The 15548-nt window shown below is 39.5% G+C and overlaps 1 protein-coding gene across 1 annotated transcript; it reads left to right on the top strand.

Annotated features, from left to right (window-relative positions):
- Positions 1–682: 682 nt before the first annotated feature.
- LOC113026095 (uncharacterized) lies at positions 683–14893 on the top strand. The gene is made up of 3 exons (XM_026174533.1): positions 683–748; positions 859–1016; positions 10591–14893. The coding sequence occupies exons 2-3, from the start codon at positions 880–882 to the stop codon at positions 13328–13330; spliced, it is 2877 nt and encodes a 958-aa protein (XP_026030318.1). The 5' UTR covers positions 683–748; positions 859–879; the 3' UTR covers positions 13331–14893.
- Positions 14894–15548: the final 655 nt, after the last annotated feature.

Here is a 15548-nt window from a genome sequence, read left to right on the forward strand (position 1 = left end):
ATTGTGTTCAGCAAAAATTGAGAAGTTTAGAAAATCAGTTAACTACTGACTGCAACAGGGCCAGTTTATGGAGCTACAGCGGCAAGCCAAGTTGATCTACAAGAAGCAATCTAATAAAGGATGCTTTGCAGCCTCTACATTGTTTAAAAAAAAAGTGGAAATAAGACACATTTCCAAAAAATAAGGGTGCAGAATCTGTCTGTCTAACAGCGCTAACAATGTATACCTATAACTTATCTAGTATGAGCTCTGGGATGGCTTTAGCTCAGAAATTTGACGGACAAAAAAAATTAATACTTACACAAAATACATTATACAGAATCTCTGTAGGTATCTGTCCAACTCTCAGTTCTTATTCAACACAACAGAAAGTAAAGAGGCACCACCTTCAGCCTTTCTGCTTTACAAGGTTATTATTATTTATCTCAAGGTGAATTTTCTAATAAATAGACAAGTATATTAGCACAACAAAATACACAAATCACAAAAAATAATCAGCAAGGTTAAAAAGAGCCTTTGCCCAGCCCTACTTAAGATACCTTGCCTAATTCCACTGCAGTACAGCAGGTGCTACTACAACAGTAATATTGCAGGCGTATGTGTGTTAGAGGCTGTTATATTTTTAGATAGGGCTGTGCCTATCTAAATGTCTAACAGCAGGTTAATGACTCCCAGACTGACAGTATATATAGCAGCAGAGCTGTTGGCAGTGTCACCACCCTGGTCACTCAGATTATCACCACTCAAGGTACAGCTCCTTGATCTCTGCAGGATGTGAGAGATATTAATGGCATTCAAAACTGAGTCAAAATACAAATCTAATACTTTTTCAAATGGTTTGTGTCTCTCTGTGTGCAGGGAGTTTGAAACAGCTTAAAGATGTCCAGTGAGAGGAACCCAGAGGTGGTTGGCTGCGGCGCCTCCATCATGAAGAACGTCTGGGAGATCAGAATGCGAGAGTATGAACTGAAGATAAAGCTGGAGGAGGAACGGATACTGAAGAGCGCTCTGCCCTCGTAAGGGAATGCATGTGTATACGTGTTTTGTTTGTTTGTTTATTTTATTTATAAAGGTTTTACTAAGACCATTTTTGTTAGTTATTTGAGTCTAGAGCACAGTAAACTCTACCTTCTAACAGCCCTAAAGTATAAGAGTGTTACAGAACTTACTGTCTTAATCTCTCAGAATATTAGTTACTTCTGATAAAGCAGAACAAGTCATTTTGATGTGTAAGTCTTACAGAGGTAAGTTGGTTTCTATATGACTTTTTGTTGCACTTATTTGCACTTCCATTTTTTCATTTGGCTTATGTCCAATTCAGTAAAATGAGCCCAAGTCTTAAAATGTCTTAAAATAGTTTAAACTAGATTTTTACTAACTTCTAACATTTTTTATTGCTCTAAATATGAGCTTTGCTGCCACAGTGTACATGTTTTTACACTAGCACTTTCTTTCAGTGACACCTAGATTCTCTTCATCTCTAATACCCAAGAAAATCCAGAGTTCTGGTGAAAGTAATGGGGAGAGAAGAAAAGTTTAATAGATGATAATGTTGAAAGACTGACAAATTATTGAAATTAAAAGTGTTTCTTATGCCTAAAATTTGCTTTCATAAAAGGAACATAAAATATCAGGGATGATAATAATAAAAATAATAAAAAGGTAGAAATTATGGTGTCCTACAAGTAGAATTTGATCCATCATGAGACTAAAAGGTCAACAGTTAACCCTGATATCAGAGCTAAGAGAGGAGGTACATGCACTAGAATGCCTTGGATGTCATGACACTTTAGGTAGCTCAGGCAGCTGAACTGATTTATTGGGACATGTAATGAATACCTGAAAAAAGTGACACGAATCACAGTTGGCCCTCAAAACTGAAAGAGAGAAGGTCAGAGTGAAGTTACCGTACGTACATTAAACATAAAAATTAAGACACTTTGGACGTTTGGAGTCTTCTCTCACCCCCATTCTCTGCGACCTGCTGGAGCAGGGGGGCTAGGACTAGGAGGAGGAGTTGGCCGTCCGACTGCGGTCTGGAGTGTGGAGCCTTCCTGCTGCTGCGGAGTCGGGGCGGTCTGCCTCCCCCCACCGCAGGGAAAAGGGAAACACCACCTGGGTCTGGGTGCAGTTCCCTCCTCCAGGGGCGGGGGCACCTAGACCCGGTTTGTAGAGTACGCTTGGGGAGTGTGATCATGTGTACAACGTCTCTTTATGTCTGTCTCCACGTTGGTTGAGTGTGGAGTAAGTGCATATGAGAGCATGAGGGTGGGAATGGATGTTTGTATCTGTGTGTGCCTGTATGTCTGTGTCTATATGTCAGGTTGGGTGTCAGGCGCCACCTCTCTGGGGACATCTCAGGCCCTCCAAGGTTTGGAGGCCTATCTCCCCCTACCACCACTTCCCCTGCCAGTGGCGGACCCCCTCAGACATCGGTGCGTTGGTGGTTCTTTGTGTCCGGGGATGGGCGTCCAGGTACACACCGGCTCACTCCTTGGCGGCCGCTTATCGGGGCCTGGAGCCTGGGGCTCGCTCGGGCCACTTCGGAGGTGGGGTGCCCCCTGCCTCTCGGCCTGGGGCTCGGTCACTCAGGCGCAGCTGGCTGCCGGCGGAGCTCACGGGCGCGTCACTGCAACTCCCCCTGGCTTCTGCTCCGCGGCTGCTGAGTGAGCCCTCATCTGGGACTCTCCTCAGCTCTTTCCGGGACAGTGGCGCAGCTGCCCCTCTGTTAGTCTTCCTTGGTCTCTTGTGTTCTGGGGGCCTCTGGATGTCTGGAGTTTTGATCTCCTCCACACCTGCTTCACGCCCTGGAGGACGGGGCTGTGGCCCCCCCACACCCTCTAGCAGATTATTACATGAAGGAACCTTTTAAAAAAACAAAAAACAAGCGCGTCCATGCTCACAGGTGTACACACGGGTGATCACACCCACAAACTACACCCTTTTTGGCTCCTACCTCAAAGCACACTGTGTTCTGTTGATCTTATGTGCTGCACAATAATGTTTAATATTTAGTATTTACTGTCATATTCCCATATATCATTGTGATGTTGTTTATTCTATTACTCTTGTTCTCTTCTGCTTGTTTTCTTTTTTCTTTCTCAGCAGGTGATCCACGTGATTGATATATGCATTTTTTTCTTCTCTGCCCGTTCTGTTGGTTTTTGTCTTTTGCCCTTCTCCCCCGTCCCTCTTCTCAGCTGTTTCTCTTTCCCTCTTTCTTTCTCCCCTTCTTTCCCCCAGTCAAGTCTGTCCCGTATTCAGTAAGTGAAAATAAAATAAACAATAAAAGGTGAATCAAATGGACCATTACGGCAAGGCTGGGATGGTCAGTTTGGTAAAGTAAATCCGTTGGGCATCTTTCTTTGCCTTTAGACAACAATTCTGATGGCAAAAGAGCCAAACGGGACAGACAGAAAAAAAAAAAAAAAAAAAATTAAGACACTTTAAACCACAAACAAATACAGAGGTTTCTTAATTTCCTGAACCAGGAAAATCAGATTCTGTTCTATTTCTGTCTAGGAATTTCCCTCTCTCGCTATATTCATTAAAGTGCATTTGAATTCAGTGTTTAGCAGTAGTTAGTAGAGACGGCACGATTCCACTTTTTTATGTTCGATAGCGATATCATAAATTTGGATATCGGCCGATACAGATATGAATTTTTTAATCAACAAAACTGTTTTTAATATCTTGCTGCTTTTTGTATAAGTTCATACTCAAGTTAAAAAACAAAACAAAACACTAAACCTATTCTGTCATACCTGTATGCAAAAACTACCCTGCACCCAAAATATTTCATAGTTCAGCAACACTGATCAATGTAATAAACTTAAACCTACTCCATCCTCCCTATTCTGGTATTTTAAAGAGTAAGCAACCTAACTAATAGGGTTGCAAACTCCCAGCAAAAAAATAAAAAATAGGGAACCACCCCCCACCTCATGATGCTTAATTGACGTAATCAACTTTAATTTGATGCAGTGTGGGGAAAAAAAATGCACCGAAATCAATTATTTTTCAAGAATAATTAAATAGATTCAACATCTTTCTTCAACAGAATTGCAGACTGCACAGATGGTATCTTCCCAAAGGAAAAAGTACTATAGCTTACTAGGGTATATTAGACTTAATAGTTACTATAATGGACTTCTATACATTTTACATCAGATTAAAACTTTGGGTGTAAGATTCAGATAATTATTTATTAAAAGCTAGACATTTGAAATGAGAATAAGAAATACAAATATGTCTTTGTGCCCCCTTTTCCCTGTTAATGCCCTATCGACCCCCCTGGCTAAACTTTGCTAGACCCGTCCCTGCACAGGGATCCTGGTGTAGAAAGTAATAATAAATAAATTCTAACAACAGCTTAAGCTTAAACGTGCTGCTGTTGTTCAGCCACTGGTTTCCTCTTTCTGGCGCGAAGTGGGCGATAAACAAACAAGAGAGACGGACTCGCGACAGAAAAGCCGATCAGCTGATCATTGACAGGGCTGGACTGGGACAAAAAATCGGCCCGGGCATTTTAACTAGAGACGGGCCCACCAGGTATTATAGGAAAAGCCATAAAGCCTTTGAATGAAAACGAACACTGTTGTCACAGTGATGTACACTGTCTTGTTGGTATATATGTATCAATCTAATAAACTTAAACCTACACCATCCTCCCTGTTCTGGTATTCTAAACAGTACCCGAAAGTCGACTGCTTGGTCGAGTTAACCTCCTGTACTATCTACAACACATGGTGTAAACCTGAAATTAAGACAGAGGAGACTAGAGGTGAGACATGATCATTACTGATTATTGATGACAGATTTAAATATATTTTCATAAACCATTCATTTGCCACATCAATAAACAGCATGGCAGGGCAAAATATTTTTTCTAACATGGCAACCTTTAAAAAGTGAAAGGAGACAGAAAGACAGGTGAGAAAGAATAAAACTTAATTGACTTGAAAATGTGGGAAAATACTGGCATCATATACAGTACTTAGTTACTTCTGAAGAAATTATGATGGGACCCTAAAAAAGTACTATGTACAATAATGGATTTCTATACATTTTACATCAGATGAAAACGTTTGTTGTAAGATTCAGATAATTATTTATTAAAAGCGAGACATCTTAAATGAGAATAAGAAAGAAAAGTATGTCTTTGTGCCCCCCTTTCCCTGTTAATGCCCTACCTGGCCCCCTGGCAAAACTTTGCTAGACCCGCCCCTGCACAGTTACCAGCTGTCAGCTACCTAAAAAAGGATCCTGGTGTTATTTGTCTCTCAGAAACAGTTCATAGCTTCCCTTCCACTCATTCATGTCACCTAAAAGGTAAACCTGTTTCTCCATCACCTGTTCAGCTCTGATGATTCAGTAAGGACATCTCCTGGTTTCATCTTCATGTTTCCCTCTCACCAGATAACCAAACCGATATCATGACCAGCAGGTTTACAGCTGTGGCTCCAGCAAACATCAGCTGATACTAGAAATTAATATTAAATAAATTCTAACAACAGCTGATCAAGCTTAAACGTGCTGCTGTTGTTTAGTGCGACATCCGCTGGTTTCTTCTTTCTGGCGCAAAGTGAGCGATAAACAAACAAGAGAGAAAAGCCGATCAGCTGATCATTGATCAGTTTCATGATTGAAGTAAGAAACAGGAGAGGGAGGGGGGAGAGAATGAGAGAAGAAGAGGCAGCTGTGCAGCAAAGACACAGAATAACTCCAGCTTCTGGTTCTCTTATTTGTGTGAAGAGTTTTGCAAAATTAGCCAATAGTTACAAAAAATGTGCTTGGGCAATCAGAAAAAACTGTTAAAAAAAAAAAAAAAAAAAAAAAAAAAAAAAAGAATAACTCCAGCTTTGTGTCTTTTTCATTGTAGCTGAAGTCCGAGACAAACTGTTCCTTTTCACCTCAATAAGAAACGCATAATATTTTCTCTGAATATGAGATGATTCCGTTTTTTACAGGATGGTTGGAAACTCTAATAACTAACCTCACAAATAAAATAAGATAAAACAAGTTCAACATCAGTAACATCATAGCACCCACCCAGTAGTATATAAACCAGGGGCGATTCTAGAATCAGAGCTTTGGGGGTGCTGAGCACCCAGAGAGCTGCCCAGCCAGGCAAGATAAACCTGTCTCTGTCAGTCCCTGCATCCTTAAATGTTGTCCTGAGTTCTCTCTGACTGTCACTTTGGTGCATTTAAACCCCTGTTCCTCCCTGTCCTCATTGTATGTTGTCTTCATCTCCGTTATCAGTCATCATAATTGTACCATCTCTGTGCAAGTCTGCAAATTTCTTTATTAAATCATAAGATTCTTAAATTCATCAAGTCTCTCTGTGCCTGGGTCCTCGTCACAAAACATGACATCACTGTTTTGTACATTTTAACACAATTTAATTCCCACATTTGTGAAAGAAAAGCAAAACACTTTTTGAGAAGTCTGTAGCAAAATCATCAAATCTCATAAAGGTTATTTAAATGCTGCAAAAGAAGAATGGATTGGAATAAAAAAAATACACATCCTAACCTTAATTACTGCGGGAGAATAATGAATGATGCTCATAGTGAGTAAAAAGTAAACTGAGTGCATTTTTTGGACAGAGATTTACTTTTAATGTGTATGTATAATATAATACAGATACATAAAAAACACTCCCAAAACAGAATAAATTATTACAAATAAATTATTACAAAATATTAATAAAAAACTATAAAAATGGAGGCAACTTTGCCTGTGGTAGAATGTATAAAATGTATGAAAAAATCTTTACTGCAGACACTAATTTTACTAATTTAATAATACTAATTTTGTGTTGTAAGATTTATGAGTTTCATTCTTTCATAGTGGTACTTGGGAGAGCTTGACATTTTATCAGGTGGTACACACTGTAAGAAGTTTGAGAAACACTAATAAGTGTATGTGTGCTTTTGGAAAACATTTAAAGCTGCTGTACAGAATCTTTGAAACAAGCTTAAAATTTTTTAGAATATAAACAGAGCATCTGCTTCTCTTTACAGCTCCTCACTCCACCAGGGCTGTTTGGCTTTTTCTGATAGTGTGCAAATGTGATGTATGTACTGCAGCAGTCATACAGACAACTGGACGGTCCAAAAGTTGGCCTACCTATTACTGGCTGAGGTTTTAGTAGAGTTGTGGCTGAACCACATAAAAATATATCATTAATTTTAATCTCCCCAATCAATGATAATGTTATGTTGGAATGTTTTTAAAGAGGGTCAAAAATGTTTCAACCCAGTTTGTTTTGCAGATTCTGTACAGCAGCTTTAATATAGGGAGGACACAACTTCCAGATTGTTTGAGTAAAATCAGGTTTTTTCTCTTTGTCAGTTTAACAGTTTCTGTTGTGCCTGTCACTGTTCCCTGTCTGTTTTCTTACCTGGTAAGACGAAGAGGTACCAGGAAGTACCTCTTCGTCTTCACGGCAGGTACTTCCTGTCACTGCCGGATGCTCGTTTATCATCTTGACACATCAGCAGCAGTTCTGCGACAAACTGCTCTTTTTGCAACCCCGAGCAAAACATGATTAAACTTTCACCTATAAATGATTCTCTCTGAGTGTGTGTGTGTGTGTGTGTGTGTGTGTGTGTGTGTGTGTGTGTGCTAACCACAATTGCACCCTATTTCACCTCGTTGACTAGCTCCTGACCTCTCACCAGACAGAGAGACAGAAGCCACTCTCATATACAGTGGGGCAAAAAAGTATTTAGTCAGCCACCGATTGTGCAAGTTCCCCCACTTAAAATGATGACAGAGGTCAGTAATTTGTACCAGAGGTACACTTCAACTGTGAGAGACAGAATGTGAAAAAAAATCCATGAATCCACATGGTAGGATTTGTAAAGAATTTATTCGTAAATTAGGGTGGAAAATAAGTATTTGGTCACCTCAAACAAGGAAAATCTCTGGCTCTCACAGACCTGTAACGTCTTCTGTAAGAAGCTTTTCTGTCCCCCACTCGTTACCTGTATGAATGGCACCTGTTTGAACTCATCATCTGTATAAAAGACACCTGTCCACAGCCTCAAACAGTCAGACTCCAAACTCCGCCATGGCCAAGACCAAAGAGTTTTCGAAGGACACCAGGAAAAGTATTGTAGACCTGCACCAGACTGGGAAGAGTGAATCTACAATAGGCAAGCAGCTTGGTGTGAAAAAATCAACTGTGGGAGCAATCATCAGAAAATGGAAGACATACAAGACCACTGATAATCTCCCTATATCTGGGGCTCCACGCAAGATCTCATCCCGTGGGGTCAAAATGATCATGAGAACGGTGAGCAAAGATCCCAGAACCACACGGGGGGACCTGGTGAATGACCTGCAGAGAGCTGGGACCAAAGTAACAAAGGTCACCATCAGTAACACACTACAACGGCAGGGAATCAAATCCCGCAGTGCCAGACGTGTTCCGCTGCTGAAGCCAGTGCATGTCCAGGCCCGTCTGAAGTTTGCCAGAGAGCACATGGATGATACAGCAGAGGATTGGGAGAATGTCATGTGGTCAGATGAAACCAAAGTAGAACTTTTTGGTATAAACTCAACTCGTCGTGTTTGGAGGAAGAAGAATACTGAGTTGCATCCCAAGAACACCATACCTACTGTGAAGCATGGGGGTGGAAACATCATGCTATGGGGCTGTTTTTCTGCCAAGGGAACAGGACGACTGATCCGTGTTAAGGACAGAATGAATGGGGCCATGTATCGTGAGATTTTGAGCCAAAACCTCCTTCCATTAGTGAGAACTTTGAAGATGAAACGAGGCTGGGTCTTCCAACATGACAATGATCCAAAACACACCGCCCGGGCAACAAAGGAGTGGCTCTGTAAGAAGCATTTGAAAGTCCTGGAGTGGCCTAGCCAGTCTCCAGACCTCAACCCCATAGAAAATCTGTGGCGGGAGTTGAAAGTCCGTGTTGCTCGGCGACAGCCCCAAAACATCACTGCTCTCGAGAAGATCTGCATGGAGGAATGGGTCAAAATACCAGCTACTGTGTGTGCAAACCTGGTAAAGACCTATAGCAAACGTTTGACCTCTGTTATTGCCAACAAAGGTTATGTTACAAAGTATTGAGTTGTATTTTTGTTATTGACCAAATACTTATTTTCCACCCTGATTTACGAATAAATTCTTTACAAATCCTACCATGTGGATTCATGGATTTTTTTTCACATTCTGCCTCTCACAGTTGAAGTGTACCTCTGGTGCAAATTACTGACCTCTGTCATCATTTTAAGTGGGGGAACTTGCACAATCGGTGGCTGACTAAATACTTTTTTGCCCCACTGTATGTAATAACCGAACTGAAATTATGTATATGTCATCTACTGAATAAATGTTTTAATCAAGAACCTCTACTAAAAGCTTAATACAAGAATATGAACTTATAAACGATAATTAAAAATAACCTGATATAAGTGTTTTGTAAGCCTGTATTGCAATTCCTTCTATGTTCTAGTTTCCCTCAGCATGTATCACCTGGACCATCACGCCAGTGAAGCTTAAGACCCTTAATGAACCGAACATCAACTCAAAATAAGCACAGATATGCAATATGTATAAAATAGTTATAACTGCATCTGGAATACAAGGTTAATATGATAACAGTATGCATAAGCCTCTTAAGGCCATCTTAAAACTATCGGTTACATTGTTAAAGCAATGATTATACTGCAGATTATATTGTACTGGTAAAATACTTTTGTTCATTCCCACAACGTGCAAGGTCATCTGTAAAGTCATGGTCCTCCTGCCTGCTAGGCAGCATGATGATATCATAGAATCAGTGTAGGTAAAATGATATAGATGGAAATATAGACAAAAATCTTCAGGACCCTAAGATAATCCTGTGTGTTAATTTTAGTTTCTTGTCTCCTGATTATGTAAGATTTTCCAATAAGTTTCCAAATAAAGACAGGCTTTGTATATTACAGTAAGACTCCATAAGCAGGACAATGTAAAAGAACATAAACATGAAATAAATTTTCGCGAACTAATTCATAATGTGTTTTTGTAAAGACCACTGCAGAAGTTTTTAAACTGGATTTCACTAGCTGGGTCCATGTTCTGAAATTCTGATACTTAATCTCCAATTAAAGGTGGTTAAAATTATCTGGTTGTCAACATGAGCATTACATGAAGTTCCAGCCTTCAGTCTTCTGTAAAAAAAAAAAAAAAAGGTCAATTATTCCTGCATTTATGGCCATGTTTATGTAGTTGGAAAAAGTTGAGTGAGGCTAATAACATTCTGTCCTGAACAAATTAGTGCTTGATCAAAACAATTTGTCAGAAAAGTCCTAATTTTAATACTGTAAAAATCACAAACATGAAGTGCTCTTTATTCTAATTTCAAAATCAGCTTTCTTTTACTGATTTAGACTTTTACCTGAAAGTTGAAATATGTACTTTATGAATAACGTTAGTTGTATCACATGATAATCACTTTAGGCTGTAAAAATGCAAGTGCAAGAACAACATAATCATCATGGGCTTATTGTTTACATTAAAGTGTGATGATTGTTATAGGTTATGCATTTTTTCTTCTATGTGTGTTTCTACAGAATTAACCAGGACTGGGCAAATCGTATGGTTTCTAAAGTGGTAGGATACAAAGGGGTGCAAAGGAAAATCAAGTCATCTGAGGCTCAGATAGACAACAATATCTGGAAGAGCAAACAGCCCCAGCTTCCTCGTATTCTTCCTCAGGTCACATGCTCAGGTCCACTCAGCAGACCAAGAAGCCACAGCAAAGGCCTCTCTACTGCAGTTCCCAACCTTAAAGACAAAAGAGGTCAGGACAAAAAAATAAATGGGATGCAATTACTCATGTTCATAACTCAAACTCAACCTTCCACTTTGGTGTGGGGGAAATCATGGAAGTACAACAAATCCTTGCGATCACCAACAGAGAGTGCCATAGACTGGGGCCAGTGCTGGATGTTTGCAACCCAGCAACCTTGCTCTGAAACTGGGAAACCTTGGTCAAATGAGCCAAATGTGATAAATCCACAGAACCTTAATGTCTGGATAAAACCTGACAATAGGAAGATGGATTCACAGCAGCTAAATTTGAATCTTCCCATTGAAGATTGGCAGATGTCCTGGAAAAAATCTGATCCATGCAGCAAAGAAGATACAAATGGAGAGAATATCCCCAAATCTGGATTTTTTACATTGCTGCTTGAGACTGAGCACCACGATGAAGTCTTGTACTCATCAGAATGGAGTGAGTCATGGAGATCAACCAAATCAGCAATTCAGCAGGATCCAATCAGTGTTCCAGGTGATGGTATATTGAATGAGTGTGTTGCTAGGAAGCAAGACAAAAATCAAGAGATAAGCTCTGAGTGGGAAGAATGTTGGAGGCTTGTAAACCACCATTGCTACAACAAATCGGAGGTGCCTCAACACAAAAAATCTCAGAGTTCAGAGTGGGCAAACTCATGGCAAGTAGCTATGGTGGTTGTTAACAAGTCTCAGAATTCAAATCCTACTTTGAAAAAAGATGATGACTTTAATGACCACAACCAACAGAAAGAGCCCTGTTTCCACAAAATCATGCCTATGTCACATGAGCATAAAGACAACCATCTATACTTGCAGCATTGCAAAGAATTTAATGGAGTCTCTGAGTGGAGCAAGTCATGGCAGGTGACCAAAAACAACTCAGAACCATGTGAGGAAATAGAGAAAGTCCTTAAGACTTTGCCACCAAGGGCAGAAACTGCTTTGGAGTTTCAGTTGTTGGACAACAACTCTAAGGTGTATTTTTCAACTTCAGAAGAAGCAGATTTACAGTATGAGCAACTGAAACACAACATAATATATCAGCCAAAGAGCGAATTCAGCCAGTCTAGGTTATTTCTTCTGAAATATTTAGAAAAAAATTTGCCTTGCTCAGAACTGAGGGACTCTTGGAGGACAATAAAGCATAGAATGAGGTTGGAGAGAAGAAGACTGAGGATAAACCTACCCAGCTCTTTCAAAGATTCACAAAAGGGGGGTTATATGAAGCCAGCTGCTGCAGAGTGGAATGACTCATGGAAGTTTACATGCCAGCCCTTGTACCAAGTGCTTGACCTGTGGCAGCAGGGTTGGTCCACCCCAGCTCAAAACCGTGTAGCTCGAGCAAAGTACCAGAGCCACATTGTACTTGTAGAATTCCCTAGTAGTGAGGGAACTGGGGAGTGGAGCTTGAAGGAATCGTGGAAGTTCTCAAGACACCAGAATCGATCAGAACCTGGACAGGAAAAGGTGCAAATCCACCAAGGAAATTGTACTTCTCACAATCCTGACAACTCATGGACACAAGGGAGACATGTCACTGCAATTTCAGACTGGGAAACATCCTGGATGGTCTCAGAGACTCAGTTGCATCATGATAAACCCTCCTTAACTCAGTGGAGAGAAGCCTGGAAGTGGTCGATGTACCACACACACTGGACTGAATCAATGCGTAGAGAGAACTGGGTGAATGAATCATTGGAAATCGAACCCCTAAAGGGGAAGACTTCCATGCAGAGAATCAAAGCAAAAATGAGCTGGTCTTTTGACAGCCAGATTTTCAGGGAAAGATACCATGAGAAAGATTGGAGCCCTTCATGGAAAGCTGCATCTCTTTTCAGTCATCAGCCAAGTCATTTTGAATCTTCAGAAATAAGTAGGCAAAGCATAAGCAACACTATTCAACAGCAACATGCCAGTGCAAGTGAGCATGGATGCAAGTGGGGAAAGTCATTCAGACTTGCCAACCCAATGCCACAAGTGGAAAAATCCTGGTGGGAGTCCCCTTCTAACCATTGTCAGTATACAGTCGAATGGTCAAGAGAAAAGAAAATACAAAATGACATCAGAAACATGTGTGACAACAATACACCAAACTACAGCCTTTGGAGAAACTCCCATGAGTTCCTGCAGAGTGCCAAGGTGCATAACAAAGAGAAAAGAAAGCTAAAGGGAACCAATGACCCAAGGGTCATCATAACAAAAACAGCCAAAACAAGAAGGCATTTGTACTCCAACAATGACAAGGACAAACAATTAGAAAAGAAGTGGGCAGGATGCCACCTCTTGCGCAAAACCCAACCATGTTCAAGGAAAGTTAGCTCAGGAAAAAAGCTAAATCCTGAGGATAAAACCAATGAACAGATCCCTGAAGAGTGGGAAGAATCTTGGAGATTCTTGGTTAGGCCTGATAGTTTGAAAAAGCAAATGTCCTTCAAGTTGCTGTCAGGTTGGAATGATTCCTGGAAGTTCCTAGTTCCACCATACAAACCTCTCAATGGCCCAAAAGCAAAATAGGTAGAACATGACTATGTAGTTCATCTGATTTGTGAATCTCTGTCTTTCAGATTATATGCAAACCCTTTACTAACAAGCTAATGGCTAGCTAATCTTTGGTAAACGAATTTTTTAAATTGGCCTTTCCCTTTTTGTATAAAGAGCTTCACAACAAAAATACTTACAATAAATTATGAGTTATAGTATTGTCAGTTTCACAAGGAGAGGAAGGGACTCTGGGTCTTTTTCACAAGCAGCTTAAAAGGGCTGGACAAAATGTTTGATTGGCATAGCACACTTTTTCCAATCATTAGGACACAAAGACAAAGGTTAATTTTAGCACTTGCAAGGATGTGTCTATTTTTTTTAATTTTTTTTAATTAAGTCAACGGCGAAAAGTCTTGTTAAAGTGTGCTAAAGCATTCCCCTAACATATTCTGGCTACTGTAAGAGCTGAACCAATTAATTTCTGGTATGCACAATCAAAACTAATATTTATGATTGAGGAAAAACAGAGTAAGTGAAGTTGTACGTGAAGTTTGAATTGTTGAGGAAAGAATTGTAGTGGCTGGACAAAGTTACATGAAAGTGCTTGGTAGTGTTTATGAAAGTGAATATTATGTCAAACAATGTATTTCAACTGAAGGAGTAAAAAATTTGTCTCATGAATTTCTGCACAGTGGTACAAAAACTACTATAAATATGAATATCATGTTCACTTGTACGTTAGTAGCTAAAAGGAACTTCAAATCTGGTTTCAGACATTAAATGTTTGTGCATCACAGTTTCATATTTCCTTCACTAAATTCCCTGCATTCATTGTTGTTATAGGACATAACATTTACATTTAATACTGATATTGGCGCACATTAAATAAAAGAATGTTTGTTTTGATTACAATCCTCTATCTTGGCTGGAAGGGCAGTGCTAAATATATGGTCAGTTTTAAAATGCATAATTTTCACACTTTGGTCCAAGTTGGAACAATCAGAAAAAGCCATACCATAAAATTGGACCCTTAAGTCACTCTTGTATCTGTATTTCAGCTCATTTGGTTCAAACCAAGGGGGGAAATTATTTACTGTTTCTTTATGCATTTTGCTGATTGTTTTCTTAATCGCAATTGATATTTGAGAAGTTAAGCTTTGTAGTTAAAATTAAGAGCGACACTGTTGCTATTTTAAAAATAACCTGCTTTAAATAATAGGTCAGATGCATAAGTTACTCATGTGAGACCTCTTGAGTGCCAAGGAGACAGGAAATCTGGATGTTTACAAAATACATGTTTTGGAAATATATAAGCTGATAATAGCATCTGCTGAGGCAGGTCACTTATAGACTGCCATGCTTATAAAAGAAATAGGCTCACTGAGAACACCTAGTGGACAGGATCAACATGACAGAAGTTTAGAGTTTTAATGCTGTCAGACATATTTATTGTTTCCCCTGATTAAAAATATATAAGCATGAAAATATAAATCTGTTGCTATTATTACGTTGAGGGTATTATGTTCTTTGTTTTGAGGGTTTTTGTGTTGTTTTTGAATCATGTACCTATACTACAATAAAGATGATACAGCAATAAATAAAGTTATGATTGTTCTTGTTAGTGGTTGTCTTGATATATTTCTTGAGACTACTTTGCTGTAACACACTCTATCATTCAAGACTGTTATAATAATTTAATGAGATTATAGTCAGAATTAGTAATTTCATAATAATATCTCAGTGCCAACATGAAAATGGTTAAACTAGATAAAAATATCTGCAGCACAATCAACACTTGCAGCTAATTTTCTTGCTCTCTCGCCAACAAACAGTTCACTGTCACAGATTATATTTTAATCTTTTTTGTTATTGGTAAAAACAGGTAGCTGTTTGCAGAGAGTACATTTCTAAAAACCCCTTTTATTACCTGCTAAAAACTTGGGTATGTACTTCACAAGTTGGTAAAATCACAGAGAGACAGAAAAGAGAGATAATGGGACTAAACTGTGATGGTGTCACTGTCAGTATGTGAGACGGACAGTGACATTGTACCTTTTTTGAAGTGACTGAAATGATGTCATTAAGTGATGACTTGATTGAACTGGTCTGTTGAACATGTTAATCTTTTCTAGTCCAAACACAACCAGTTACTGATGGGGTGAGTGTTTTTCCAATACAGAACCATGACAGATTCGGCCTGCATTCTGTATATGCATGAAAGGTGCAATCATTAAATGATTGAAATGGTTAC

This window comes from Astatotilapia calliptera, chromosome 7 (genome assembly GCF_900246225.1).
Source record: "Astatotilapia calliptera chromosome 7, fAstCal1.2, whole genome shotgun sequence".
NCBI classification, from domain to species: domain Eukaryota; kingdom Metazoa; phylum Chordata; class Actinopteri; order Cichliformes; family Cichlidae; genus Astatotilapia; species Astatotilapia calliptera.

Coding starts and splice junctions, on each gene's coding strand:
- LOC113026095 (XM_026174533.1), top strand. CDS start 880: ATGTCCAGTGAGAGGAACCCAGAGGTGGTTGGCTGCGGCGCCTCCATC. Junction 1,017..10,590: donor CTGAAGAGCGCTCTGCCCTC/GTAAGGGAATGC, acceptor GTGTTTCTACAG/AATTAACCAGGACTGGGCAA.